The sequence below is a fragment of the Emericellopsis cladophorae genome, assembly GCF_022114955.1.
Source record: "Emericellopsis cladophorae strain MUM 19.33 chromosome Unknown NODE_11_length_583618_cov_114_125112, whole genome shotgun sequence".
In the NCBI taxonomy this organism is placed as follows: domain Eukaryota; kingdom Fungi; phylum Ascomycota; class Sordariomycetes; order Hypocreales; family Bionectriaceae; genus Emericellopsis; species Emericellopsis cladophorae.
Window position 1 is genome coordinate 556,029 of NW_026250936.1, and position 27,470 is coordinate 583,498.

Genomic DNA, 27,470 nt, shown 5'->3' on the forward strand with positions numbered 1-27,470 from the left:
ATGCGGTCCTTACTTTCACCGGCGTCGCGATCCTGAGTGATCAAGCCACGCTCAGCAGCCTACCCTGCAGCATAGCTTAGCGATGCAGGCCTGGCTCCTAGCCGTTTGAGAAGTATCTTACTCGAGGCTTGGCTTGTTGAAATATTAGTATTCAATTGAGATTCATGGCCTTGTTTTTATTTTTTTATTTTTCCCCCCCCAAGCTCACGATAGTGCGCTCGGGAATGTTGTGCAAATGAGAATGGGTCGTACGTGCCTTTGATGGGATATTTTTCCGTCAGCTGCACCATGGCGCTTAGAGTTAAATGACATAGAATACAAAATGTCACGCTCTAATACTACCAGCCCTATTTCAAGTACGCAATCAAAGATATGAATGAGAGAGACTTGTCATAAAAGCAACTGCTTCGTGCGGCAAACAAGAAGCTTCCTCGCTAAAGCTGACAGGCATCGTCTAGAACAGAAGGCCTCATAGACTTAATACCAAGTGCAGTTAGTTGCTGTTCCTGTAGCGGAGTGGTTACCGCGTGACTCTTATAGGTCAAGCATTTTTCTTGGTTATATGTCAAGGTCGAGGGTTCGACCCCCTCCAGGAACAGACTTTTTGTCAGATGGGCCACCAACGTGCAGCGTCCAGGGTCACATACTTTTTGCCAATCCATGCGGACTCATTGACATGTCTTTTGTTCAACTCTGTCTCATTCCTTCTGTAGATGCTTAAACGCCTTTCAATTCATGAACCCGTCAATCCTCACCATCCCCGCTTCGCCAGCTTCTCCTCGCCCCGCAAACCATCGCAGTTGATGCCGACCATGGCCTCGCCCAGCCCCGTGCTGCACTCGGCCAGCACCTTGGCATCCTTGTAGTGCGTGACAGCCTGCACAATCGCCTTGGCCCTCTTGGCGGGGTCGCCGCTCTTGAAGATGCCGCTGCCGACAAAGACACCGTCGCAGCCGAGCTGCATCATAAACGCCGCGTCGGCGGGCGTCGCGACACCACCGGCCGCAAAGTTGACCACCGGCAGACGACCCAGCTCGGCCGTCTGGCGCAGCAGCTCGGCGTCGACCTCGAGCTTGCGCGCCAACTCGCGGACGCGCACAACGCCACCCTCGGCCAGCGCGGCCTTGGCCTGGGCAATCTGCTTGTTGACCGTCTTGATGTGGCGCACCGCCTCGACGACATCGCCCGTGCCGGCCTCGCCCTTTGTCCGGATCATGGCTGCGCCCTCGGCGATGCGGCGGAGGGCCTCGCCTAGGTCGCGGCACCCGCACACAAAGGGGACCGAGAAGACGCTCTTCTCCACGTGGCTCTCGTCGTCGGCAGGTGTGAGCACCTCGCTCTCGTCAATGTAGTCCACGCCCAGCGCCTCGAGGATCTGGCACTCGACGTCGTGCCCAATGCGGGCCTTGGCCATGACGGGGATGGTGACCGCCGCCTGGATGTCCTTGATGATGTTGGGGTCCGACATGCGCGCCACGCCGCCCTGGGCTCGGATATCGGCCGGCACCCGCTCGAGGGCCATGACCGCGCACGCACCGGCGTCCTCTGCGATGCGGGCCTGCTCGGGGTTGATCACGTCCATGATGACACCGCCCTTGAGCATCTGCGCGAGCCCGGCTTTGAGGGCAAAGGTCGACGTCGGCTTGGCGTCGGTGGTGGTGTTGGTGGGGGCGCCCGAAGCGCCGACGGAAATGTCGTTTGTCATTTTGATGGTCGTGTTGGTGGTGTGTCTTGGGACGAAGATCTCAATGTATCTGCCCTGGTGAGTAAAGCAGAGGAGGAATGGACGAGAAGAAATAAATCACGCTCGAGAATCAAGGGTCTGGCGCTGACTAGCAGGGTCAAACTTTAAATACCAACCCTAATCATCCCCCAAGCCGGCACAGGACCGGAGGCCTGGACGACGGGACGCCTTGCTCCAATTAGTGACTCCTCCACCACGAAAAAGCCGGGCGGCAACCATCGGATGCCCAGCCGACAGCAACCAACGACGCGGATAGCGCTGACTGGGGGGTGTCAAAGTGTCATAGAAACTCCATGCAGAGACCATTGTGCTGCCTCTTTCGGCAAGTCCGCGCGACTAGCTGCGCGCATAGTCTGCAGTCATCTCCGCTCCACGTCTGCAGCAAGTAGGAACATGATTCGTCCATCGGTGGCATTGGCAGGCGGAGAGCTGCATGATCCGCGGCTTCGTTCTAGTCTAGGTTGGCCGCTGCCCGAGGGTACCGCCATTGCCACATGTGCAAAGGGTCCGTTCCGATGTCGCCAGTTGGAGGTGGTGGCTTGAAGCGGCCTAACTCTGAAAGTTTATCTCTGTGTGATTTGGGGTCTGATTCATCGACGACAATTTTTTTGCCCTTTGTATCCCTTCGACCAGAATGACCATGACTGTCACCATTACGGTCGGCGTCCTCGCCCTCCAAGGCGGCTTCCACGAGCACCTCACCCTCCTCCGACGCGCCGTGTCGCTGCTGGCCACGACCCAATTCGAGCTCGTCGAGGTCCGCACGTCGCAGCAGCTCGCGCAATGCGACGCGCTCATCATCCCCGGCGGCGAGAGCACCACCATGTCCCTGGTCGCCGGGCAGACTGACCTACTCGCGAAACTACGAGACTTTGTCAAGTGCGTATCTTCTGCCTCTCTAAATTGACTCTGCTGACGCTGTGCCCCACCAGAGTACAGAAGAAACCCACCTGGGGTACCTGCGCCGGCCTCATCATGCTCTCCAACGAGGCCAACTCGACAAAGGTCGGCGGACAAGAGCTCATTGGCGGCCTGTCCGTCCGCGTGCACCGCAACCACTTTGGCCGGCAGATTGAGAGCTTCGAGGCGAACCTTGACCTCCCCTTCTTGTCCGAAACCACCAATCGCTCGCCGTTCCACGCTGTCTTTATCCGTGCGCCCGTCGTGGAAGACGTCCTCGCGCCGCAGGCTGTGCAGGTCCTCGCCAAACTACCCGGCCGGATCGACAGGATGAAGACGGGTGTGTCGCAGGCGGCCACCAAGGGCGACTCTGGCGATATCGTGGCTGTGCGGGAGGGCAACGTCCTGGGCATGAGTTTCCACCCGGAGCTCACGGCCGATGCGAGGATACACGTGTGGTGGTTGAGTGAGCTGCTCAAGGGTGGAGCATCGTAGACGTAGAATTCGTGCATCACACTAGCATCAGCGAGAATTGATTTCATCTCCACATGTCTTTGCCAGTGTGCACGGCGCTGCTCAGCGGTGGAGAGTGTGCTCGTGGGCTGGACGAAGACGGCTTCAGGCCCACGAGCTCCATGACATCGGCGCGGCCTAGCGACAGGGCAAATGCTCGCGCCGAACCACTGGGGAGATCCGTGTCGGCGCCGTGCGCAATCAGCAAGCGCGCCATGTCCAGGTTGTCGCCCTTCATCAGGGACTGGAGCAGCGGCGTCTTGGCATGCTTGTCCGCGGCGTCTGGATCCGCGCCGTGCTCGAGCAGCTCTCGCACCCAATCTGTCCAGTCGCGCGCAATGGCGTAGGTGAGGGGCGTCTCGCCGTCGCCAATGCGCCTGGTGACGTCCGCCCCGGCCTCCAGTATGAGACGACCGATGCGAGACGAGGCGCCCTTGGTGAGGGCCAGTTCGAGGAGGTGTGCCTGATGCCATACCAGATCTGACGCTGTCGTCTTGGCCCCGTTCTTGAGCAGGGCGCGCACGAGCGCACACTTGTCCTCCTCTCCCAGCTTCTGGTCCTTGATCACGGACACAATGACCTTCTGCCCCATCAGATCCTCCGAATTGCCGTCGGCGCCGTTTTCAAGCATGCGCAGCGCGAACGGCACGTTGCGCCTCGCCACGGCAGCGGCCAGCACCCTGTCGCCCGACGTGGTCCTTCCGCCCAGCATGGCGCCGCGCTCGAGCAGCAGGTCGAGCAGCTCCAGGTTGTCCTTGTCCAGGGCGATGCCCACCATGGAGTTGCCCGACAGGTCGTCCGAGGTCACCTTGGCGCCAAAGTTGAGCAGCAGCCGGACCATCTCGATGTTACACTTGCGCGCGGCGATGACCACGGCAGGGCGGCCCGAGTTGCTCTGCGCCCGCGCGTTGGCGCCCTTTTCGAGCAGGAAGCGCACGCCCGCCAGGTTGCCCGAGCTGACCACGTCGACAAAGTACGACTGGCCAGACATGCTGAACTTCTTCACGTCGGCCGCCGATCCGCCGCGCTGGTAGATCATCTGCGCCACGTCGAGGTTGCCCAGGGACGCGGCGAGGAACATGGGCGGCATCTTGGACCAGATGTTGTCCGACGCGCCCAGCGTAAAGAGGAGCCGGGCGGCTTTCGCATGGTTCTCGACAATCGCGCAGTGGAGGGCCGTCTCGCCCCGGTCATTCTTGCCGTCGATGTTGGTGCCCTGCTGGAGGAGAGCCGCCATCTGGGCCGTGTCCCCTCGGCGGCTGGCTTCGCAGAGGGCATTGACGAGCGGATCGGGCTTGGCCCAGATCCCGGCTGTCAGGGCCTTGAAGGATTTGGTGATGGGTAGAACCCAGCTGTTGGAGCGGGAGTTGGACCCTGAAGCTTGTCCTGGTCGGATAGGCAGCACAGGGCCAGCAAACGAGGAGGACCGTCGACCTAGGGAGTGGGAGCTCTCGGCGATGGAGGCGGATCGGCTCGTTGTCAGAGGCGTGTCTACTGGCGAGGTGGCCCCTGAAGAGGCGGCTGCGTTGGTGCCAAGGTATGGGGTCGTGGAGGTGGCAGCTTCGTAAGGGGGAGGCAGATCCGTCAGATCGGGGGCTGGACGGTGCGAGGGCGCCGCGGGCTCTGGCAACATTGCTTGCTTACCCTCCAAGACTGTCATGGGCTGAAGAGGAGGCGGATCGGCGTAGGCGGGCGCCTCGTCCTCTGCAGAATTGACGATGATTTCACCCGCTTTGGCGAGCATCTTTCCAGCGTCCCCAGCTTGCTCGATGATTCTCCTCCCCGCAGGTCCATCGAGGACTGCGTCTTGATCGTCTCGCTCTGGCCTACGCACATTAGCTCGTCTGTGCCTACCCTGGAACAGATGAGACCCGCTCACTCACATGGCCAGAACCTCCTCGTAAAAACCCAGCAGTTGCGCATACGTGACCAGCAAGTCCATGTGCACTGTGAGGAACATTGTGTTCATCATCGGCACCGTCGGCGCGTCAAGTCTCATGACCTGCTTCCCAATGGGCGCGATCTTGATGTGACATTCCTGCAGCGAGCCATCGAGCAGCTGCTGCAGCCTCGGCGAGAGTGTCGTGGCGCGTTGGAGGGCCCCCTCGAACTGACCCGCGCTGGTGCTGAATGCGAAGAGCGCCTCGGACAGGGCGGCGAGCTGCTGCGCGTGTTGGCCGTCGGGAATGGTGCGCAGTAGATCCGCGAGCTCCGACGCGGATGAGTTGGCGCTGTGCGCAATGGCCGAGCAGTGAGCGCCCAAGGCGGAGAGAGAGAAGCCGTTCATGATGGGTGGTGATGGGCCGTCATGGAGTGACGAGAGAGAGTGCGCGCGGGACAGACGGAGGTCCAGCCGTAGATTCTTGTATGTATCCCGCAGAACTTTTTGATTTTTCCGGCCTGACCTGACCGCGCGTTGTTGGAGTTGGACCCCTGCGACTGCAGCAATGAGCACCGGCGCAAAGTATCAAAAGTTACGTTCACGATTCCTACCCCACTTCGGTTTGCCAATTGGGGCTGAGGGCATCCGCTGCGGAGTTATTCCTGGCGATACACTGCAAAAAGCATGTCTAGGAGCAATTGGAGCGGTGGTTCTCGCGTGTGTCGGTTCTGTGAGGCTGAATGGGACAATGGGACGCGTCGTCATCGGGAAGGCGAGCCGAAGAATGGTGTCGCGTCTGATGACGTGGGCTGCAGCATGCTGCGATGATATTTGTAGATACGTAGGGCTGCGTACAGGGCTGCCAACATTTGACGCGGATTATCGACGTGGCATCTTGGTGATGCGGTGCGCAGAGGCAGCGTGATTCTTTTCGTGTCTGGCAATACGCGCCGCCTTTGGACAGGCGCTGAGCCCACGACAAGTGGAAGGAACGACCTGACAGCAAGCATCAGGAACGGAAGGAGAGCTCCAGGCCACCTGCAGCTCAGAACGTGCGCACTGCCTCCGTTCCAGCGCCCTGAGACTGGCTTTGCGCACCAACCAAGGACATGGCAACATGGAAAGAAATCGATTGATAGCATAAGCGCGACTGCGCTTTGATGCGACGAGGTGCGTTTTGAACTTACCACCTGAGCCTCGTATTCCCAAGCAGTGGATGCGCCGAGCCACCGCCCCCCTCGATAAAAAAGCGTCCGGTTTGCGTCCTGAACCCAGATGTCCGAGATGGATGATGGCCACATTCTCACTGCAGATTCGCTCAGAGCGGGTCTGCCCAGGCGGATGGCGGGGACGACCACGGAAGGTTAAATGCTAAAAGGCTCCGGGAGACTCATCGTGGTCTATAACTTACAAGTACAAGTACTCGCGGCAAGGAGCATTGTCAATCCTCTCACGCATCGCCCAAATCCACAGGCTCCCAAGTCCCAACATGGTCACCATCAACCTCGCCTACACGGCCCCCATCAACCCCGCGGGTGTATCGCCCGTCCTCACCGAGAGCCAAGTGTGGACTGGTCTCAAGCGCAAGGTGCGTCGCGCCCACGAATTTGTCCCCGTCATCGTCGCCTGCGAGGTCCTCAGCGAACAAGGCAACACGGTCGTGCGCAAGGCGACCTTTTTGGCTGAGGGCAGCCCCAAGGACACAAACGAGCCCGTGCGCGAGGTCTGCGTGCACTTTCCGCCGTCCCGGGTCGACTTCAAGCAGGAGGATGGCAGCACCATCTCCAACATTGTGAGCAGGGGTCCCGAGGGCGAGCTGCTCATGACGTATGCGTTCGAGTGGAGGCACGACCACATCCAAGAGGGAAGCGACGAGGCGACGGCGGCCAGGGAGAAGTACTTCAAGGTGCGTCCTCGACTAGTGGTTTTTTTTTCTTCGTCTCGCTAACATGTTGCAGATGGCGAAGATGGCCGTCGAGGGGTCTATCACCACCATCCGCAAGTTCGTCCAGGAGGGCGAGATTACGTAGAGGCTCGGCGGGCTTTGTGTCTCCAAGACAGTGCAGTCTCTCATGGTCAGATTGACTTTTGTCTGCAAATCGTTGTATCAATCTTCTTGTGAAGCTTGGGAGTCGAAATCCGTCGCGGACCTGACAACCTTTCTTGGAGGCGAGTGCACTGTTGCTACTTTCTGATAGATCCCTACGTGGATACAGAGAACGGCGACCATCTCCATCGCCTCATTGATATATATATCTTTCCTTTTGAACATGCGCATGAGTACTCATACCTGTTGGACAAGTGGCCAATGCGTACAGACGCACCACATTCATTCTGTACGCGTGCTGATTCCGCATTCAAGACTTGCGAGGGAGATTTGATAGCATAGCAACACACAATCCGTTCCTCGTCGGTGGCATTGAACGCGGCGATACCTAGTGTCCCAGCCTTCTCGAGCGTGTCAGGAACGTTGAGCAACGGGGACTGCTTATTCGCTGCGCGCTGATGTAGACTCTGGCCCCTGAGGCCGAGAGGCCGGCTATCCGCTCTGGTACCGACCCCTCTACCTCTTCCTAGGCTACGGCCTCCTAGGGCCGGGAAGTCTCGTCCGCGGCTTCCTCTGGTACTATGCCCGCCTGCGCTCGGACCGCTTCCTAACTAGCTTCGCCGCGTGCCTGTCACCGGGCCCGACGCCGACGCACTAGGATAAGGACGGGGCGTTCCCCGAGTGGCGCGACGTCTTATCGTCTCGCGCTGCCGGCGGTGACCCCGACGGCCTCGAATACTAGCCTATCTTCACCGGCCTAGACCCGGCGGCTGGGTCATTGTCGTCTCGGCATGAATAGTACCTGGGCTCTAAGATGCTCGACCGCAGAGCCAATCTCTTACACTACCATATCCCCACCGACGCGGCCTTTAGCGTGCCCGTGGTGCGGTACGCCTTTCTCCGCGTAAAGTAGCTAGTCGCCTAGCCGGATCTAGCCGGGGCCGGCTACCTCCACTCCGTTGCCGGAAACAGCGCCGTCGAGGTATTCGGCGACTTAAAGAGCTTCCTACGCGCGGCCGGACCGGGCGGCGATAGGGGCGTGGGCTAGGTGGACGCGCTGGTGGCTCGTACCGTGTCCTCTATCTAGGAGACGTAGGAGCTAGAGCAGCTGCCTCCAGAGCTCGAGTTCATTTTGGCCAGAGACGATGACATAGCCCGCTCTGTCTTTGCCGAATTTTTAGAGGACGTAGCTTATATTTGGGGAAACGTGCGTACCGCCATATAGGGTCTTTCAAGTGCAAAACCAAGCTTCTCAAGGTGTCGGGGCGTCCCCATTCAGAGATTCGCAGAATCCTGGCAAAACCCAAGGCCAGTCGGAGAAGGAAGAATCTCATTCACAAGAGACTGGGGGCTACCTCAAGCGGCTGCAGGCGATCCCGACCCTCCAAGCCAGATACCGCAGCGCAAGCGAGGATCAGCTATTCGAGCCGACATATCAGCACAAGGGCCCCGGCGGGTCCTACGAGGAGTGTGGCTGCAACGGCCCCATCGTCTCTTTATGACACCCTTCTCGAGGAAGACGAGCCTCTTCCCGAGGTTCATTACGGCTTAATCGCGTCAGGGGAGAGACATGGTCATGAAGCCGGGCCAAGATCGCGACATGCTCGCCGTCTGCACTTAAAGGATACGATCAGCACGTCCCTTCTCATATAACTCTTCAGTTAGCTAAATCAACCGACCCGATCCAGAAACACCAACGACATTTTACAAGTGCCCAAGGTGCGCTTCAACCTAGGTTGCAAACTATTTCTGATGGCCTACTTCTCTAGCACGGGTATTCCCTGGGAAGTTTTTTCCGTTGGTACTTGGAGAGGAAATGTGCCAAAGCATCGAATACGAGGGATCTTATTGTAAGCCTAGGGGTTCTGAAGAGTGTCTCCGTTATCAAGGAAGCCGAAAATGGCACTATTAGCATAGACCCGCGGGTCTATAGGAAGGCCGTGCTAATGAAATCCGCTATTATGCCCTCTAGGTGGTTCTCTAGGGTCCCGAGTCCTTATATATCTATATACAAACTAGGTGTTATGCTAGGAGTGGGTACTATATACGCAAGCTGTCACCACTAAAGTTTCAGAGCGCTCTATCTCCGCGGACCTTTTACGATCAGCCACACAAACGTGCAACATGTCAGCTAGTCCCGTGCAATAGGCTGACCCCACAGCAATACGGGCGCTGCACTCTGTCAAGTCTATGCTCAGGGACGGATCAGCGGCAAGAAGCAGATCGATGCTAACGTCTACGCTGATGCAGATGGTAGCAAAGCTGTCTCCGTACTCGGCGGCACGACAACGGCTGCACTATGTGCGGCGGTCTTGGAGCCCTTGTAGCACTAACAGAATCTCAGAAATTGTTTCAGTGCTGTTGATAGTAGGGTGGAAGGCATTATAATGGAGGGGGTAATATATTAAAAGTCGTATGCTGATTAAGCCGAAACGTCCTTAACTTGGAAGCTATAAATGCCGTTCATATCTAAATCATGCCTTCATATTATAATACTTTGATCAATTGTCTTCACTATGTCTTCGCTAACTGTGAAAATGAGCGAGAATCCGCAGGCCGTAATGCTAGAACCTATTACTCGACGAAGACTAAATGTTGTAGTAAACTCCAAGAACTAATTACGATCAATATTCATATTGACTCAGCTGAGTCTCATCATCCATGGCGGCCGTGTGGCGTACCTTTCCACCTCGGCAACAGTTTCGTTCCAGAGAGACTGCTGAACCTTTTTTCCATCTTTAGACTGTACAAATGGGGATACCGGCACGACTTCGGAATCCTCTAGCAAAGCACCATGTGTTTCTCGCCCAGCTACTAAAGCTGCATTCAATGCCAATGTTGCAGCTTCGTTTGGACTTTTACCCGAGATCTTCATCAATACCATGGCAGGAACTCGAATGTAGAATGGCATCAACCTGGCCATGCCACTTTCGACAGTATGGGGACAGAAGCTGTTGATGATAACCTTGTCGTGATCATAGTGACTTGCCAGTTCGCGGAGAAACAATAGACCCAAAAGCTTACTGTCGGCGTATCTGTTGAACAAAGCAACCTTCTCGGCGTGGTCAAAATGCTTGAGTACACCCTTGGAGACTTGCGGGAGAGTCTTCGTGGTCAGACTGGTCTGTCGATAGGCGCGGCTACCTGTCCACGTCACACGCGAAGGCTTCCCACTCGTAGCCGCTGTGTTTTCCAAAGTTGGAAGCAACTCCATTTGGAGTATGACATTGGAGAGGTAATTGACTTGGACTGTTTTCTCGTGACCAGTGGACGCCATTTCACGCTGAGGGAGCATGCCGCCGGCGTTGAGAAATAGAAGATGAAGATCCTGAAAATGCTCTCTGAAGCTTGATGCAAAGGCTAGAGGACTGGCGTATGTTTCCAGATCAAGATGGATGACACGGATATTTGCTTGTGGGTTCGTTGACCGGATATCGGAATCCTCCAACAAAGAAGCTTTCACTGTCTCTCCCTTTGAGACATCTCGTACAGCAAGAATGATGTTGGACACCTTCAATGCGAGTAAACGACGAGCGATGGCGAGCCCGATGCCCGACGTTGCCCCGGTGACTATTGCTGTTTGGCCACTTAGCTCTAGGCCAGGCGGTAAAGGAGGGCTTGCGGAATGTAATAAACCCATTGTTTCAGAGTCCGGTGGGGGTAAGTCGAAGAGGCTTGTTATGCAATGTCTGGCCTGAAAGAGTAAAGGTTGAAGCAGTACGAAGAAGAGCCAATGACAGGATCGCCTTCTGTTATATACACCTTTTACTCTGCTTGTCGATATCACTGGTGTTTTAATAACTTCTATCCCTAGGAGCGAGCGGACTTGATAGCGGAGTTTGAAAACACGCTAGTGAGCCGGAGCGGAGCTACCCGTCGGGTGAAGATGGGACGCTCATGCTGCACTAAGTTAATCAACGACTTCGACCCACCTTTAAGTAGTAGGAAGGACATTAAGGCGTACGTTTTCGGCCGTAGGTCACGTGTAAGGGCGGGGCAGCCACGTGAGACCACGTGATTAGGAACGCCGTTTTGAAACACAACTTACAGCCTAGCTGAGGGTGACGAGGCAGGAGAAATGGGGCATTCTGAGTGATGATCCTTTTTCGCATAAGTGAACGGATAGCCTTTCGAAGATGATTTGGTTCCCTGCTCTTCTGACACTGCATTCTGAAGAGGGTTCCAATACTAGGATGCAGTCTTCTTCTGCCATATCGGCGGTCATCTGAGCGCAAAACGGCGTCGTCGAAGTGTTACGAGTTACGACCCAACATGCGTGCGCGCCGTCATACGGCGCGCACGTGACATGACGCATGGCCCATAATTTTTACCAATCACGGAGGGATCATCTTCGTACCAAACACCATGAACCAAGGGGGTCATTCACCAAACACAATGATCCCCATACTATATAGGAAGCCCAGCTTCACTATAGTCAGTCACTGCCTAGCCCCCCAGCTATCAATACAACTGTCAACGCATAGGTTACTTCTTGTTGTGTGTCAGGTCCAGTGACTGTCAGACCAGTCACTGCCCTGATTGGTCAGACTGCGCATTCGGCCTATAGGCTATAGCTGCCCTCAAAAGGCAGCATCTTCGCGCTATTGCGTTCTTCCTCTTTTGAGAGCATCAGCATCTTCTTCAGATAGAGAATTCATCTTCTTCCTTCTCTTCTGATCTATTGATCATCATACTTCTACTGCACTCGACTGTGACTACAATCGCTCGATTAACGATACTCTACGTAGTGTACTTTACATACGTTCACTCAAACTGACTTTTGATCTACCTACCCGGTAGCTGGACCAAGTTTGAACGTCACATGAAGGCGCCTTGGTGACAATGCCATAACCAGGGCTCGACGGACCCGTGTCATTACTCCCTGAGGATCAGATACCATTTAGACAGTTCTATACTATGAAACAATGTAAAAGAAATCCAACTACTTAAGCCTGCAGCTCAATGGCAAAATGCTTGAGCAGGTGCCCAACTGTAGGACATTTCCAGGCAAGCGTGGGCCCCATCTTGACCTTCAGCATCTTCTGCACGCGCGTCCGGAACGACACAGTCAAGACAGAATCCATGCCCATCTCCGACAGGGCCACGGCCGCATCTACATCCTCGGCACTCATGCCCAAAGTATCCGCCACCGCCCACTTCAGCTGCGCGTCGAGCCAGCTCTCGAGCTCCGGGCCCGACGCCGGCCTGCTGGGCACCGTACCGAACGCTGCTCCCTCACCCGCCGCCGCAACGGCAGCAGGGGCCGGCCTCCGCGGAGCGACATGCTCGAGAATCGGGTGCGCGACCTCCTCGTCGTGGTCGATGGGCAGGGCCCGCAGCACAGCCGCTAGCCCGTCGGTGTCGGCGGCGTCGGCGCTTGCAATGCGGTCCCAAGCAAGGAACGCCTCTTCCTCGGTCACATCGCTGATGCCGCGGGCCTCGAGCTCGGCATTGATGTACTCGGTGCTGGCGGCCATGCCCATGCCGCGCCAGCTAGTCCAGAGAATTGCCTGGGTGCCCTTGTCGCCCCGCGCGCGCCGGCGCTGCGCCATGGCGTCCAGGCACGCGTTGGCAGCCGCGTACGAGGCCTGGCCCGGGAAGCCCAGAATCTGGCCGCAGGATGAGAAGAGCGTGAAGAAGGCGAGAGTGCCGGGCGGGAAGAGTTCGTCGAGGGCCAGCGCGCCGTTGAGCTTGGGCGCGAGGACATTGTCAAAGGACGCGCGGTCGACGTCCTGCACCATCTGGTCGGCGAGGACGCCGGCGGCGTGGACGACGCCTGTTACACGGGGCAGAGACAGGGAGTCAATGGCCAATCTCAATGAATTTGCTGCGTCGGGGGCGCTGATGTCCACGGGCAGTACATGAACAGTGGCGCCCGCCGCCTCCATTTCCACGACGGCATCGACCATTCTGCGGTACGGCGACGCGGCGTCGATAGCGGCCCATTCCGAGCGCAGGGGAAGGCTGCGGCGCGAGACCAGTAAAAGGCGGCGCGCACCGCGCTTGACCATCCATTTGGCGACCACCAGACCCAGCGCGCCAAGCCCGCCCGTGATGAGGTACGTGTCGGCGGGTGAGAAGCGCAGCTGCTTCGGTGTTTGGTCTGCGTCTTTACCATCTGCCACAAAGGGCCGCAGGCGGCCCACACGAGCGACACCGTCGTCGTCCTGCTTCACTATGTTCTCGCCCTCTACGTATCGGATAGCGGCCAGGGGCAGCTTCCCGTCGTACGTCTCGAAGAGACCACCAAACAGATCCGGGTGCTCCGACTTGATGATGCGCGCGAGGCCGTATAGCGACGCACTGGCGAGATCAATATCCTCGGCTTCGGCTTGGTGGTGCTGGGGAACGATGGAGAACAGCTTGGCCTTGCAGTCTGGCGAGGCCGCCATGGCCTGCGCAGCCGAGACGAGGCTGTTGCACGACCCCGAGGCGGCATCCAGAACGGAGGCGTAGGAGCCGCTGCTGTGCGCGAGGTCAAGGACGATGGTGTCGTCGCTAAGCGAGGCGAGCTCCTTGACGTCGCGCGCAGTAGAGACGGTATGGCCGCGCTTGATCAGCTGGCGGGTGTACCGGCACTTGGCCTCGGTTTCTTTCCCATCGTGCTCGGTTGAGAACAACACCACGTGGCTGAAGTTGATGGGCGTCTCAGCCATCTTGGCGGGCGGCCATGCGAGCCGGTGCACCAGGCCCCGCGCGCTCTTGCGCGAGACGGCGTCGTTCTCGAGCCCGGCAAAGGACATGGCGACGAACTCGATGAGAACATTGCCGGCCACGTCGCTGACGACAACGTTGACGGCAAAGGGCTTGTTTTTGTCTTGAGAACGCTTGCAGTAGATCCAGCCCTGTGCGAGGGTCTCGAGTTGGCCGTACTTGATGATGCGGTCAACCGCGGTGGGCATGCGAAGGAGCGGGTCCTTGAAGAAGATGGTTGATGCAATCGAGGTTGCGGCGTCCATGATGGAGGCACCTAGGTCGTTAAGACCTTGGGACTCGGCCTGGTTGGGGTTTGTCTCGACGCATACGAGGAACTCGTCGTCTCCGAACGCCCTGTGCGTCGTAACCGCCCAGGGGAATCCCATTTCGGGCACGCCGACCTTGCTCATGTAATTGATGGAGAAGGTCTCGGCAAGCTTCTCTGGTAGACGCGTCTGAAGCTTCTCCAGGTCGAGGCGCTCAGGGCGAGCATCTCCCACGGTCGAAATGACGCGACCGGTAGTGTTGACGAGCCAGGCTCCCCCGGACTCCGCAAGCCTCGACGTCAGCGAGATCTGCTGCTGGTCGGACACCAGGATCTGGATCTGCCGGGGCGGTGAGACGATGACGGGCACCTTGAGCGACAGGCTCTCGAGGCAGTTCGTCTCCGTGTCGATGGTGTGTAGGAACGTGTTGATGAGGACCGCAGCCGGGACGATCTCGGAGCCGTGGAGCGGATGACGGCCGGGATAAGGACGGCTCTCCTCGTCCAGCTGTGTCTGGTACAGGACGTTTTTGGTGCCCCATATGTCGGTGCGGGAGCCCAGAAGCGTGTTGTTCTCGGGTTTGTGGGCAGTGATCTCGTACAGAGGGACCTTGGCCACCGTGCGCCAGTAGGGCTCGTGGTTCCAGGTTGTGCGCGGCACGCCTTCGGACAGCCAGGGACGATTGGCGTCGTGCGATGTGTATACCGTCTTCTGGCCCGACACGTGCAGGCCGCCAACGGTGGTCAGGATTCGCTCCACGACGGGCTTGTTGCGCAGCATGGTCGGCAGCACGAGCACATCCGAGTCGAGATCCATGGCCTCGAGGGTCTCGGAGACAGAGTGGGCGACAATGGGATGCGCCGATACCTCGACGAACGTGCGGTGGCCGTCTTGGGCGAGTGCCTGCGTGGCCTCGCGCAGCCGCACAGGTGCTACCATGTTGTTGACCCAGTATTCCACATCGCGGGGGCCAGTAAAGCGCGCGTCTTGCGCCGAGGTTGAGTAGAGCTTGATATTGGGTGTCCAGGAGCGGAGGTCGGGGAGACACCGGCGCAGGGGATCCATCAAGTCGAGTAGCATCTGGCTGTGGAAGGCCATGTCGGACTTGACGGCGCGGACCTGTATGTCCTCGCTCTTCCACTGCTCCGACAGCTTTCCGACCAACTCGCTAGCTCCAGCCAACACACATGACCTTGGAGATGCATCGATGGCAATGTCAATGTCACCGTAATCGGTGCTCGCGTTGAGTTTCTTGCGCACCTCGTCGACGCCGAGCGAGACGAGCGCCATGGCCCCCTTGCCCATGTGACGACGGTACAACCTCGCGCGACGAGCGACGAGCCTGGCGCCGTCCTCCAAGTCGATGGCGCCGGCGACGACAGCCGCTGCCGTTTCCCCTAGAGAGTGGCCAACGATGGCTGACGGCGGACCTGCGGTCTCGCACAGCACATTGGCGAGACCCACGTGCATGGCAAAGGTCAGGACCTGGATCTCGTCCGAGGTCCAGCTCTCCTCCCCCTTCTCGAGGGCTTTGGAAAGGGAGAAGCCATCCAGCTCGGCTCGCACAACGGGCTCGAGCTTCTGGATCGTCCGCGCGAAAGCAGACTGTGTGGCCATGAGCTCCTGGCCCATGGTAGGCCACTGGGCCCCGTGGCCCGAGAAGATCCACACTGGACCGGCCGTGCTGGTGCCGACGCGGCCGCTGGTGATGAGCTTGTCACTCTGGCCGCTTGCGACTCTTCGCAGTAGTGAGACGGCCTCTTGTTTGCTTGTTGCCGTGATAGCAGTACGGAACCTGTGGTGACTTCGGTGGCGTGCAAGCGTGTTTGCGACGTGATGCAGCGGCGCAGAAGCACCGGCCGGCGAAGCGAGCCAGTCGGCGAGAGCCGCAGCCGCCTTGGGGATCCGGCTTTCCTGCGGCCCGGAAAGGAAGAGGAGCGCTGCGACACTGTCGGGTGTGTCAGGCGCAACCGACGGCGCTGCGTCCGGACTGGCCTCGAGGATAGCGTGAGAGACGGTACCGCTGTAACCATACGAGGCAACGGCAGCACGTCTCGGGCTGACAGGCGACCCTGCGATCTGCGTCGCGTCTTTGCTCACAATCATGCGGTTGTTTGCCCAATCGATCTTGGAGCTGAGAGTGTCCAAGTTTGCTTGACCGGGGACGACGCCGTGCTTCAGCACCATGGCCGCCTTGATCAGACCCATGACGCCAGCCGCGGCCTCGAGGTGTCCAATGTTGGACTTGATGGAGCCCACCTGGCAGGACGATAGCCGGGGCGCACCCTCCCCGTAAACCTTGGCCAGGCCTGCCATCTCGGTTGGGTCACCAAGCGGCGTCGAGGTAGCATGTGCCTCGATGTATGAGATGGTCTCGGCGGGGATCTTGGCCTCCCGCAGCGCCTTTACAGCGACAAGCTGCTGTGCGGCACTGTTGGGTGCCATGATGCCCACGGTCCGTCCGTCAGCAGCGACCGCGCTCCCCTTGAGGATGGCGTGCACGCGGTCCCCGTCCACCAATGCCTTGCTGAGCTTCTTGAGAACCACAGCCCCAGCGCCTTCGCCTCGCCCGTACCCATGCGCAGACTCGTCAAATGATCTGCATTTGCCGTCAGAGGCAATAGCACCAGCCTCGTCAAGCACACGCGTGAGCCCGGGGCCGATGAGAGCGTTCACGCCGCCCGCAATGGCGAGCTTCGTCTCGCCGGCCAGGATCGCCTGGCGCGCCTGGTGCACGGCAACGAGGGAGCTAGCGCACGCAGCGTCAACGGCGACGCTGGGACCGAAAAGGTCAAGGTGATACGACACGCGGCTAGGGATACCACAATAGGCAGTGCCGACGCCCATGTGTGCACCCACGCCCTCGAGGTCCTCTAGGACAAGCTTGCCATAGTCATCCGAGTTGACACCCATGTAGACGGATGTATCGGACCCGGACAGCGAGTCCGCCGGGATACCAGCGTCCTCGAGCGCCTCCCAAGCCACCTCGAGCGTGATCCGCTGCTGCGGGTCAATCTGCTCGGCCTCGCGGGGCGAGACAGCAAAGAAGGAGGCGTCAAAGTCCTCGATCCGGTCTAGAAAGTAGCCGGTCGAGGTGGTCCTTGACAGGATGCCTGCGTTTTTCGGGTGGCGGTGGTTATAGGGCTCCCAACGCATTGCCGGCATGGTGCCCGAGGCGTCGCCCTTGTTGAGCAGGTACTGCCACAGCTCGGCGGGAGAGTTGTTGGATCCAGGCACGCGGCAGGCCATGCCAACGATGGCGATATCATCGTCGTTGGCCTGTGGTGCCGCACTGTCGTGGTCGACACTTGTATCTACCGAGGCCGCCGAGTACACTGGTGTAAACACCTGCGGTGATCGGCTGGCGGACGGCGGCGCAGTATCATCGCAAAAAGAGATCATTGTAGTGGTATTGTTGCTGCTGGACGGCTAGGAAAGCAAGTTTTCCAGAGCAAGGCTTTGCTGCCTTAATATAGAGAGAGAGGATCAGACTGGACTCGTCTTTGCCACCGGCATCCGAGATACGGTAGGTAATGCACAGTCAGAGTAGGCCAGGGCAGTGAACGGACTCTTGTGACCCCGTCGTACTAGTCAAGATGGCGAATGCTGACGGCGGGAATGGTCGAGACTCTCATGATCTGAGGGCAGATGGCGATGTTCGGTAGGCTTGCTTGATGTGCTTGGTCTTGCCACGTCTCTGCTTGCATATAATTGACCGATCAGGTAGGCCGTAGATAACCACGGCCGGCTTCGTCTTACACCGCATGCTGTAGCCACACCCTTTTGACAGAGATAATGTGCCGAAGACTATCCGTTTCCGGGGTTGTTACGGATGTAATCCTGTCTTGCTCTCAGAATGGGCATCGTTTCTCTACCGGCCGGGAGGGCCCCATGGAAAGGCACCGTCGTTGAAGGGAGGCGGCGATTGGGTACCGGGACTTTGGTCTCGAACCCCGGGGTTCGGACATGGCAAGTCTCGGTCGGGCTGATACTGCCATGGACCTATGCGAACGTTGCATTGATGCATAATCATGGTTTATGGTGGTGGATCTAGAGCTCCTTTGGGACAGGCGGGAGGTTTGGTATCACTTATCCGAACCCACGTCGTTCATTGTCCGTATTCCCCGGACCGCCGTGGATGAAGAATCACGACATTTCCTACCCCTACAAACCTCCAGCCTGCCGTTTGTGAAGTCATTTCTTTTGAGGACACCAGCCAGGCCCAACACAGCCAAATCTCGTAGGGCTAGGAAGAGCCCCTGAATCAAATTCGCAAACAACCTTTGAGAGCAGGCCGTGGATTACTTCCCAGCAGCCACACCATCTATCCCATCAGACAATCAAATACATCACATACATCATGTCTTCCAAAACGGGGCAACGCGATGTCTTCCGCGGCGTCTGGGAACTGGCGCGACTGCACACTCGCGAGGCTTGGGTGTGCTGGTCGCCCGCCATCTGGGGAGCGTGCGTGGCGGCCGGCACTCAGGACGTCTACATGGACCTGCACAAGCTTGCCAGCGTCTTGTTCGGCATCTGGGCCAGCATCACAGCAACGCACTGCACCTTCTGCACTTTCAACGACATCTGCGACCGTAACCTCGATGCCTACGTCGACCGCTGCAAGACGCGCCCGTTACCCGCGGGGATGCTGTCCTTGCCCGAGGCCGTCGTCGCCTTCATCGCCTGGATGGCTGTGGCATATTACATGACGCTCTTCACGCTCGGCCAGCCGGCCGTGATGGCCATGGTGCCGGTCTGGGTCCTCAGCGCCGTTTACCCCTTTATGAAGCGCGTCATCCCGTTCCCACAGCTCGTCCTGGGCGTCGTCATTGGCGCCGCCGTGTTCCCCGGGTGGGCCGCCATCACGGAGACGCCGCTCGACACGTGGGGAGGCTTGGTGGCTAAGGACGCCCTGCCGCTGTTCGGCGCCGGCTTCTGCTGGGTCGTCTACTTTGACACCTTCTACGCGACACAGGACGCGCCTGACGACAAGGCCATAGGGGTCTTGTCAATGGCCGTGCTGTTGGGGGAGAACGTGAAGCTGTTTCTTGGCGGCTTGGGCGTCCTGCAGATCTTGTTCTGGGCTCTCGCGGCCCATGCGGCGCGCTTGAGCATCTTCTTTTGGATCGCTGGCGTGGGTGTTTGGGCCATGAATATTCCGTGGCACTTGGTGAAGCTGAACCTTGCCGACCGCCACAGTGGTGGCAAGGTGTTCAAGGCGAACATTCTGCTTGGTCTCTACATGTCGGCCTTGACCGTCGTGGAGATGACGCTTACACGGGTTTGATTGGCAAGAATTGCAAGCATGGGGGGAGAAGGGGTTGTCTCCAACAGGTTGTTGAAGGAGCTATCAGGGGGTATATTATGTGGTGCGCTGGGCGATGATGGTTGCAGTTGTCGAACGTGGACTGGCAAGGCATGACTGCATACCTGGGATGTGTAAACGCAAACACTAGGTGGCACCTGGTGACGGATGGATGAATATGAAAAATAAAGAAACCATTCCCGGCATTGGCAATTATATGTTGACGTCCGCTGATCGAACATATCGAACATCTGCCTCCTGGGTGTCAGACCGAGAGAGAAGCTTCACCTCACCGGCGGTTGAACCTGGCAGTAAAGGGTAGTGTAAAGTACCTTGACCATGGAAGAATCCCATATTGTTGCAGGCCGCAGACTGCTCTCATTCACGTGCGCAATAGCGAAGCCCGACTCCATGATAGATTCCCGACTACGACCTCAGATTCCCACCCAATCTCTGCCGAACCCTACCCTAGCACTTTCTTCTTGGCATTGAACTTGGCTACTCCTCTACCTTCAGGGGATCGCCAATACCACTTCTCGGCCATTTATGTGGTCATGCCTCCTCGATACCAAGCATGTGGCAATCAATTAATCCTCTCGGCCGGCTCCACTTAATCGACAGCTCACTCTCGGCCGCCCTTAATAGCCCAATCCGAGTAATTTCAGGGACGAACAATCTTACTTCGCCACGTGTGCCTGAATCCCGTTGTATTATCGGGGGCACGGTGGGATACTAGATCAAGAACTGCTAACCGTACTAACTACCATTTGCGTACACACTATCGTCTATGCAGCCTCATATTAACGGCTACCCTTGCTGCGTAATTAATTTATAGGGTCGATTGATTAATTCTCTTATTCTAAAGATATTAAACTTTTTAGTAGTCATATTTATTATATCTGGAGAGTATATAAAAATTAGAGTCAATGAGCGGAAGTATTTAATATACGACTTAATTTATAATTATAATCGCTACGTCGGGGAGGTTAGCCTCGTTCCTTATTAAAGATATCGCGATTGCATCAATTTATTAATATTAGCCTTTATAAAGGCCCTTAGACTGTTTTTTGGCTAGTTAATTAATCAATACTTAGGGTTCTTTGCGATAGTATACTAAGCTTTTTCTAGTACCTTATGAGTATCTACTAGGGTAATTACTATCATTACTACGAGGTTAGCTTTTTGAGAAGCTTTAGAAAGTTATTGTGATGCACTAGAAAAGGGTGTCTTATGTTAAGCTTCTAGCGCTAGATTTTATAAGAAGGCTCTGAGATCAGTTGACTTGAAAGATATTTTATTCAAAGCGGGGTTTATTCGAATCAACGCTTTTATCAATATCATTAGCGATAGATTGGCTAGCGCTACAAGCTTAGCTTTTAATGAAAACATGAATTATTAAGGAGGACGCTACTACAAGCTATTCTTAATATATTAAAGCTCATACTCTAAGCTCTGGACTTAAAATTACTGAGGGTTCAGATGTAGGGTAGGCAAATTGATAAACAAGTGAACTACAATAAAAACATATTTGATATAGAGCGAAAGGCTTGCGTTTATAGGCGTGAGGCTGCTATAACTAGGCCTCTCACATGATCCTTGCAGGGGCCCTTAGAGCACTTATAGGGATCTTTCAGGGGCCTGTTACAAGGGTCCAAAACTCTTACGAATACAGGTCTTCATTCACTACTAGATAGTTCTGAATCTAGCCATTCTTTTACCTTTTCGCCTACCCTACAGATCATTGAATTAGTCGCGATCTTCTTCCCTACACCTATAAGAGCACTACTCTTTAATAAGTCTATTGGAAAGCCTTTTTATTTAACTTTAAGAGCGTGAAGAAAGATAATGTTTTTATAACTAGAATTAAAGGCTTACTGTAGCGGTAGAAAGGTTAGGCTTTCCGATAGTAGTTAATAATTGAGATTAATAACTTCCTTACCTAGCGTTAAGTAACAATAGTTATAACTAGAAACAGTTTTTCTTTCCTAGGTAGAAATATTTTGAGATATTTCGTAATAGTTTCTTAAAATAATAGTTAGAAATAACTTATACTATGTCTTAGAAACCTTATCTCGCGGCGAAAATAGTCAACGTAATATTAGGGGCGGGATTTCCTACATCGAGTGACGGAATATATATAGCTATATCTTAATAAGCATATATATAGTATATATAAATAGAAAATACATAGGGTAGTGATAACAAAGCGCATTATTTAAAAAGGTATCTACCCCTTAGTATTCACTGAAAGATTCTAGCGAATTTCTAAAGTGCTAATTTCAAGGTCACTATTCTCCGCCGTACCCTACCCTAGTCGGATTCCGGGAAGCCTATGTTGTGAGCGCGCCGATCCGGATCACTTGGTAGAGGACTTTTGCAAATCTCGGTCTTAGAAACCTGCCATTTTGTCCCACTGAAGACCTTACATAATGGAAGAGGTGCCCGTCCTACCGGTACATTCTTCGCACACTTATCATTCACTCGGTGTTCCATAGTACCTCGACGCATCTTGTTGTCCAATACTACTTTTCTCCGTTCTCGACTCGACCATGCGCACATCATCCCTCCTAGCCGTCGCGGCCGCGTCGATCCAGCATGTCTATGCTGCTCCGTACGACGCGGAGATTGCCAGCGCCTTGCAGGGACGCCTCCGAATCGGAGATGCTGGCTTTACTTGTCGCGTGCTCGAGGCTGTTCTAGGCAGTGAAGTCGTCGTCACCTCTCAGGACTTGGAGTATACCGCACAAGAACAGGCAAACTAGTGAGTTCCAAATCCGAACTCCAATCATCTGTATTCTAACCCAGCGCTTTTTCAGCTCCCCGACGTGCTGGTTGTCCGCGGCCTGCTTTGTTAGTCCCGAGGACATTGACCAAGTCTCTGCGGCCGTTCGCATTATCGGTGCATTGCAGACTCCCTTCTCGATTCGTAGCGGTGGAAAGAACCTCAACCCAGGATTCGCCAGTGTTGACGAATCGGGCGTGTTGCTCAGCCTGGCCAAGCTCACCCGATTGGAGTTGGCCGAGGACGAGGGCTCCCTCAACATCGGACCAGGAGTGTTGTGGGACGAGGTGTATGATTTTGTCGTCCCCAAGGGCCTGGTTGTTGTCGGCAGTCGCTACAACAAAGTCGGCGTCCCGGGCTTCCTCCTCGGTGGCGGTATCAGCTTCTACACCAACCAATACGGTGTCGCCATCGATAACATCAAGAGTTTCACAGTCGTCCTCGCGAGCGGCAAAGTGGCCGTGGCTAGCTCCTCCAAGCATTGCGACTTGTACAGGGCTCTAAAGGGAGGCAACTCCAACTTCGGTACGTCAGAGTCACTTCTATGATATCTCACCTCGAATCAAGTGCTAAGCCTTGGCATGCGCAACAGGAGTCGTCGTCAACTTCGAACTCTACACCTACCCCCATGAAACCCTCCACTGGCAGACCAGAGGATACAACCCTGAAGATGCCGGTGCGATCCTGGAAGCCTACGCCGAATTCCAACTCACCGGAATGTCCGATCCTCTTGCGCGCGTCGACATGAACATTTTCGGCGACCGACCCATCATCATCATGATCTACAACGGCGGCGCGCCCCCGCCTGGTACCTTTGATGCCTTCCTTCACCTCACGGTCCCCTTTGAAGAGCTCGTCCCACCCACCAGCGGCACTTACCTCGAGCTGCAAGCGATCCAAGCAATCCGCTTCGTCAAAGAGCACCCTCACAACTACGGCGAGACATTCAGCCACACGATCGACGGGACCTACATGGCCGAGATTGAGCAGCTGTTCTTGGAGCTCATGGTCGAGCCCTCTAACACCTACGAAAACTTCTCGTTTCTCTGGGTACCCGTCGCCATGCCGGCTTCCGTCGCCAGAGACGACAACGTACTGGGCATTGAGCCCGTGGAGCAGCAGTGGCACGAGTGGATGATTGAGTGGGACAACGACGAGTACAACGACGCCATGCTGGAACTGGGGCACAACATCACGGCCGTGCTGACGGCTGCGACCGAGGAGGCGGGCACGCTGCTGCCGTACCTCTTCATGAACACGGCCGGCGGTTCGCAGCCGGTGCTCCAGAGCTACGGAGAGGAGAATGTCGCCTTCATGAAGGCTGTGGCCAAGAGGTATGACCCGACCGCGGTGTTCCAGAGGCAGTTCGGTGGTTGGTTGCTCCGAGATCTTTAGATGTACACTACAACGCCTGGATTGTGTTCCACGGGGGTGGTGACTACATACAACATTGTTTCTTCTTCCTCTAGGCTTGGTTTTATCATGGAAGGAAAGAGGGCAAAAGGATATGTTCACTTTCTAGAAAAGACGACGCCTTTTTCTCTTCACCTGTGGGTTGGATACATGCTCTGTGTGAAATGTGTTGATGAAATATGGCCGTGCGTTTATTTACGCCATGTGGTTGGCTATCAGTTCTCACAATGTCGACCTGCTTGACGAAGTTTAGGTAGCTGAGGGTATTCTACAGACGAAGCGAGCCATCCGCATTGTGTACCTTGATGTATGAATATGTTCGATTGAAGTCAAAATCTACCTACGTCAATTGCATGTATTGGCCATGGTTCACTTGCGTTTCTGTCACACTGAATATTCTAGGTTGCCGCAACCCATGTCATTCCATAGCCCGGCCACTTTTGGCTGGGAGTGATATAGCCATCAAAAGTCAACTACTCACCACCACCGCCAATACGTCCATGACCTTGGTGGTATAGCTTATGTGTGTCAGTCACATCAATGACTTATTTGGTCTTCTTCGCCGTCCAACTCTCATATCCCCCATGCTCATCATACAGCGCCTCGTTCCCAATGTCCGCGCCACGCTCCAGATAGCTGGCCCGGATCTTCTCCTGGGCATTCGGCTGGGAAAACTTCTTCTGCGTCGAATATTGATTCATCTGTCGGCACGCGGCCGCCCAATCCGTCGTCCACTCCGGGTAGAAGGGCGCATAGCCCAGCATACCGCCGATCCAACGTCCCACGACAACACCCATGAACTTGCCAATGTGGTGGCGCAGTGGCTCGGGCACCCAGGCGGGGGGGCTTAGATACGAGTCACCAGCATCGAACATGGCCATGACCTGGATGGGGTCGGGCTCGACGCCGTGCAGCAAAATGTCCTCCTGGTAGCCGTACCAGTTCTCGAAGAAGGCCTGGTCCAGCTCAGCCATGCTGTTTGAGGGCGTGGCGCCGAGCCAGAACTCGACGACGGCACCCTTTGGCTGTCCCTCCGTCGGGTACAGGCAGTGGTGGGGCCCGGGCGGCAGCGCGTACTCGCCGTCCGATTCCACAAACTGGTGCGGCACGCCATTGATCTCTACCGTCAGGGACCCGCGGACCACGCGGAAGAACTCCCACTGCCGCGGGTGGAAGTGCGTCGGTGGCTTCTTGCCGCCCTTTAGCAGCTCAAGGAGCCGTGGGTGGTGCGGGTCGATGACCACGTGGAAGTGAATGTTGCGGCCTTTGGGAGCGGCATGTTTGGTCACGACAAAGGCGCCTTCGAACCTTGATAGCCTTGTTAGACATGGAGTGGAGGGGGCAGAAGCGAGGCGTGGTCGTACTTGCTCACAGGGTTGGAACCCGCCGTGTAGGACTTGGGCTTAGCAGGGGCCATGGTGTCTGGTTTTGGTATCCACGAGTTGAAAAGGCACGTCAGAAATTTGAACGACTCCAAGTCGGGTTTAGATCACTGTGGACGCACGTGCCAACCTACACTCACAACAAAAGGAATCTACGGTAGTATGATCCCATGTTGGTCTCCGTTCCAGAACGCAAAAGTCAGCTGACGTTGGATGCGAGCGGTCCGGTCTTCAACTCGAGCACTATGCATGTCCAGAATGGTGTTCTCGGCCGAGACATGTGGTCGACTTATCTCTTTTGAGGCACCAAGACATTGACAAAGTCACCGATAGGTATTCAGGAATGGAACGGCGCCTTACAGAAGCTGCATCGCGAGTCCTGCCATTATAATTGATGATAGAAGTAGCCCAAAGTTATGGTTAGCGAGCAGGGGTGTTGCCGAGTGATTGAACTTGCCAAGTCTTTGGAGTCTCAAAGGAGAATTGCAGCCGTGAGCCTTGTGCTGGTGATGTCGGTCCTCTGTGTGTCTTTTCAAAGGGATGCATTGCATTTCGGCTGCTCAGGAATACAAGTGCCACTGTAGCAAGCGCGGAGTGTCGAATGTATATTTCTACATCCTGTTCCGGACCAAGAACGGTATGAAACGAAAATACATCAATCTAGGAGAGTACTTGCCCTACATCACTTGTAGCGTACAAAGACATTCTTGCTCGCCTCCTCGAACTCCCTCAGAATCGTCGCCGTGCGCCTCTCTGACCTAGGTGTAATACTGCAATCAAAATCCTTGGGACAGACCAAGAAGCCCTCCGAGTACCCCGTCACCGGGTCCGTGTCGATCGGGATCATACCCCCCTTGCCATCGCGCGCCTGCTCCATGTTGAAGCCCCAGAGCAGCTTGGCCGTGCCAAGGAACATCTCCCGCTCGGCCAAGTGGATGCCAGGACAGATGCGTCGCCCCGCACCGAACACGTAGTGGTCCCGCAGCTCATACTCGGAGCTAGCCGCGTACTCGGCCGACGTCTTGGTCCGGCCGTCGTATCGGTCGGGATCGAAGCGGTCGGGATCCTCGCAATCGTGGTGGATGCCCCATACGTTGAGAAACACGGTCGTCCCCGGAGGCAGGTAGAAGCGGCCGTCAACAATATCACCTTCGCCGCCCTGCTCGGCCGACAGAAGGGCGTGCGGGAACGCCAGTGGCGTGACGGGCCGCCAGCGCATGGCCTCCTTGACAATCTGGGTGATGTAGGGGAGCTTGTCGTGGTGCTCCCAACGCGGCGTGCTGTCCTCGCCCACGACGGCGTCAATGTCCCGCCGGGCACGCTCGACAATGTCCGGGTTGAGACACAGAGCCTGCAGCACGACGAGCATCATGGTCGACACTGTATCGGATCCACCCTCCATCAGGACCCCGCCGAGGAAATCCTGTTGGTGGTTGGTCAGCTGTAGCTTGCCCTGCTGGTCGAGGACCTCATCCATCAGTGTAGCCGGCTGGTCGTTGGCGTGCCCCTTGAGCTGGGCGGCGCGCCGAGCAAGGACGAGACCCTTTTGCCCACTGTACAAGGTCTTCATGCGCTGGCCCACGTCCAGCCCGCGCTGCACCCAGTTGCCGAACCAGGACTCGGGCAGCGTCTTGAGGAAGGGGAAGATGTCGACCGGCGGCGTGGAGCCCGTCTCCATGACGGCCGACCAGCGTTCCATGAGGTTGTACAGGTCACGCATGTGAGACGTCGTGGCATCGGGCGATCGCACACCAAAGACGACGCTCATGATAATACTGTTGCTCGTACGCCTGGTGTGTGCCATGTGCTTGCCCGGCTCGTCTAAGAAGTCCTTGATCATGGCGATCTGCTCAGCCTCGACGAGCTCGAGGTGCACCTTGTCGATGGCGCTCTCCATAAAGTAGGGGTGCAGTACTCGTCTGAACTTGCGCCACAGATCCCCGTATTGCATGGTGAGCAGGTGGGCTCCCTTGGTGATGAGATCGTGGGAGACGTAGCTGTGCGGCCGCGCGCTGTAGATGGCGCTCTTGCGGTCCAACATCTCACGCACAAGGCGGCGGTCCGTGACCACCACGGCCAGCGCAGGGCCCATTCTGAGGCTGAAGATGCCACCGTAGGTCTTGGCCCATTCTGTGAAATGGCGATGGGCGCCGGTCTTGGGGATCTGGTGGATGTTTCCGATCACGGGCAAGCGAGGCGGACCGGGAGGTTCAGGGAGGGCCTTTTCATGCGCGGTCGCGCCCTGCTTGCTGCTGAGCAAAGAACTGCTCCTGATCAGAGCAAGATAGACGCCCACGCCTAGTAGGGCGACGACAGGCAGCAAGTACGCCATTGGGGATGGTGGAAGGTAGTCGCAGGCCAGGATAAAAAACCGCAGAACAATGGGAAAGGACCCGCAAGAATGGACGATGAGCGACAGCTCACAAGGGGTGTACTACTACTTGATAATCCAAGTGACCCAGGTTGTGCCGGGAGGAGCTGAGAGAACCATGGCCTCCTACCGGCACATGGACCTTGAAATCGATATCGATCTACGC

The 27,470-nt window shown here is 56.5% G+C and overlaps 9 protein-coding genes across 9 annotated transcripts; 4 read left to right on the plus strand and 5 right to left on the minus strand.

Moving 5' to 3' along the window:
• Nucleotides 1-751: 751 nt before the first annotated feature.
• Nucleotides 752-1,705, minus strand: J7T54_000975 (Pyridoxine biosynthesis protein-like protein; the record flags this gene model as incomplete). The annotated part of the gene is made up of 1 exon (XM_051505020.1): nucleotides 752-1,705. One exon carries the CDS (start codon nucleotides 1,703-1,705, stop codon nucleotides 752-754), a length of 954 nt encoding a protein of 317 aa, XP_051363688.1.
• Nucleotides 1,706-2,384: 679 nt separating this feature from the next.
• Nucleotides 2,385-3,139, plus strand: J7T54_000976 (Pyridoxal biosynthesis protein-like protein; the record flags this gene model as incomplete). The annotated part of the gene is made up of 2 exons (XM_051505021.1): nucleotides 2,385-2,623; nucleotides 2,677-3,139. The coding sequence occupies 2 exons, from the start codon at nucleotides 2,385-2,387 to the stop codon at nucleotides 3,137-3,139; spliced, it is 702 nt and encodes a 233-aa protein (XP_051363689.1).
• A 43-nt stretch (nucleotides 3,140-3,182) lies between these two features.
• On the minus strand, nucleotides 3,183-5,444 carry J7T54_000977 (putative ankyrin repeat protein-like protein; the record flags this gene model as incomplete). The annotated part of the gene is made up of 2 exons (XM_051505022.1): nucleotides 3,183-4,983; nucleotides 5,041-5,444. 2 exons carry the CDS (start codon nucleotides 5,442-5,444, stop codon nucleotides 3,183-3,185), a joined length of 2,205 nt encoding a protein of 734 aa, XP_051363690.1.
• A 1,084-nt stretch (nucleotides 5,445-6,528) lies between these two features.
• J7T54_000978 (putative duf1857 domain containing protein) lies at nucleotides 6,529-7,069 on the plus strand (the record flags this gene model as incomplete). The annotated part of the gene is made up of 2 exons (XM_051505023.1): nucleotides 6,529-6,945; nucleotides 6,998-7,069. The coding sequence occupies 2 exons, from the start codon at nucleotides 6,529-6,531 to the stop codon at nucleotides 7,067-7,069; spliced, it is 489 nt and encodes a 162-aa protein (XP_051363691.1).
• Nucleotides 7,070-12,032: 4,963 nt separating this feature from the next.
• J7T54_000979 (uncharacterized protein) lies at nucleotides 12,033-17,450 on the minus strand (the record flags this gene model as incomplete). The annotated part of the gene is made up of 1 exon (XM_051505024.1): nucleotides 12,033-17,450. The coding sequence occupies one exon, from the start codon at nucleotides 17,448-17,450 to the stop codon at nucleotides 12,033-12,035; it is 5,418 nt and encodes a 1,805-aa protein (XP_051363692.1).
• Nucleotides 17,451-18,408: 958 nt separating this feature from the next.
• Nucleotides 18,409-19,338, plus strand: J7T54_000980 (uncharacterized protein; the record flags this gene model as incomplete). The annotated part of the gene is made up of 1 exon (XM_051505025.1): nucleotides 18,409-19,338. One exon carries the CDS (start codon nucleotides 18,409-18,411, stop codon nucleotides 19,336-19,338), a length of 930 nt encoding a protein of 309 aa, XP_051363693.1.
• A 2,567-nt stretch (nucleotides 19,339-21,905) lies between these two features.
• J7T54_000981 (uncharacterized protein) lies at nucleotides 21,906-23,533 on the plus strand (the record flags this gene model as incomplete). Its single annotated transcript, XM_051505026.1, has 3 exons — nucleotides 21,906-22,117; nucleotides 22,173-22,663; nucleotides 22,731-23,533. The coding sequence occupies 3 exons, from the start codon at nucleotides 21,906-21,908 to the stop codon at nucleotides 23,531-23,533; spliced, it is 1,506 nt and encodes a 501-aa protein (XP_051363694.1).
• A 563-nt stretch (nucleotides 23,534-24,096) lies between these two features.
• Nucleotides 24,097-24,968, minus strand: J7T54_000982 (uncharacterized protein; the record flags this gene model as incomplete). Its single annotated transcript, XM_051505028.1, has 2 exons — nucleotides 24,097-24,859; nucleotides 24,916-24,968. 2 exons carry the CDS (start codon nucleotides 24,966-24,968, stop codon nucleotides 24,097-24,099), a joined length of 816 nt encoding a protein of 271 aa, XP_051363695.1.
• A 647-nt stretch (nucleotides 24,969-25,615) lies between these two features.
• J7T54_000983 (uncharacterized protein) lies at nucleotides 25,616-27,265 on the minus strand (the record flags this gene model as incomplete). The annotated part of the gene is made up of 1 exon (XM_051505029.1): nucleotides 25,616-27,265. One exon carries the CDS (start codon nucleotides 27,263-27,265, stop codon nucleotides 25,616-25,618), a length of 1,650 nt encoding a protein of 549 aa, XP_051363696.1.
• Nucleotides 27,266-27,470: the final 205 nt, after the last annotated feature.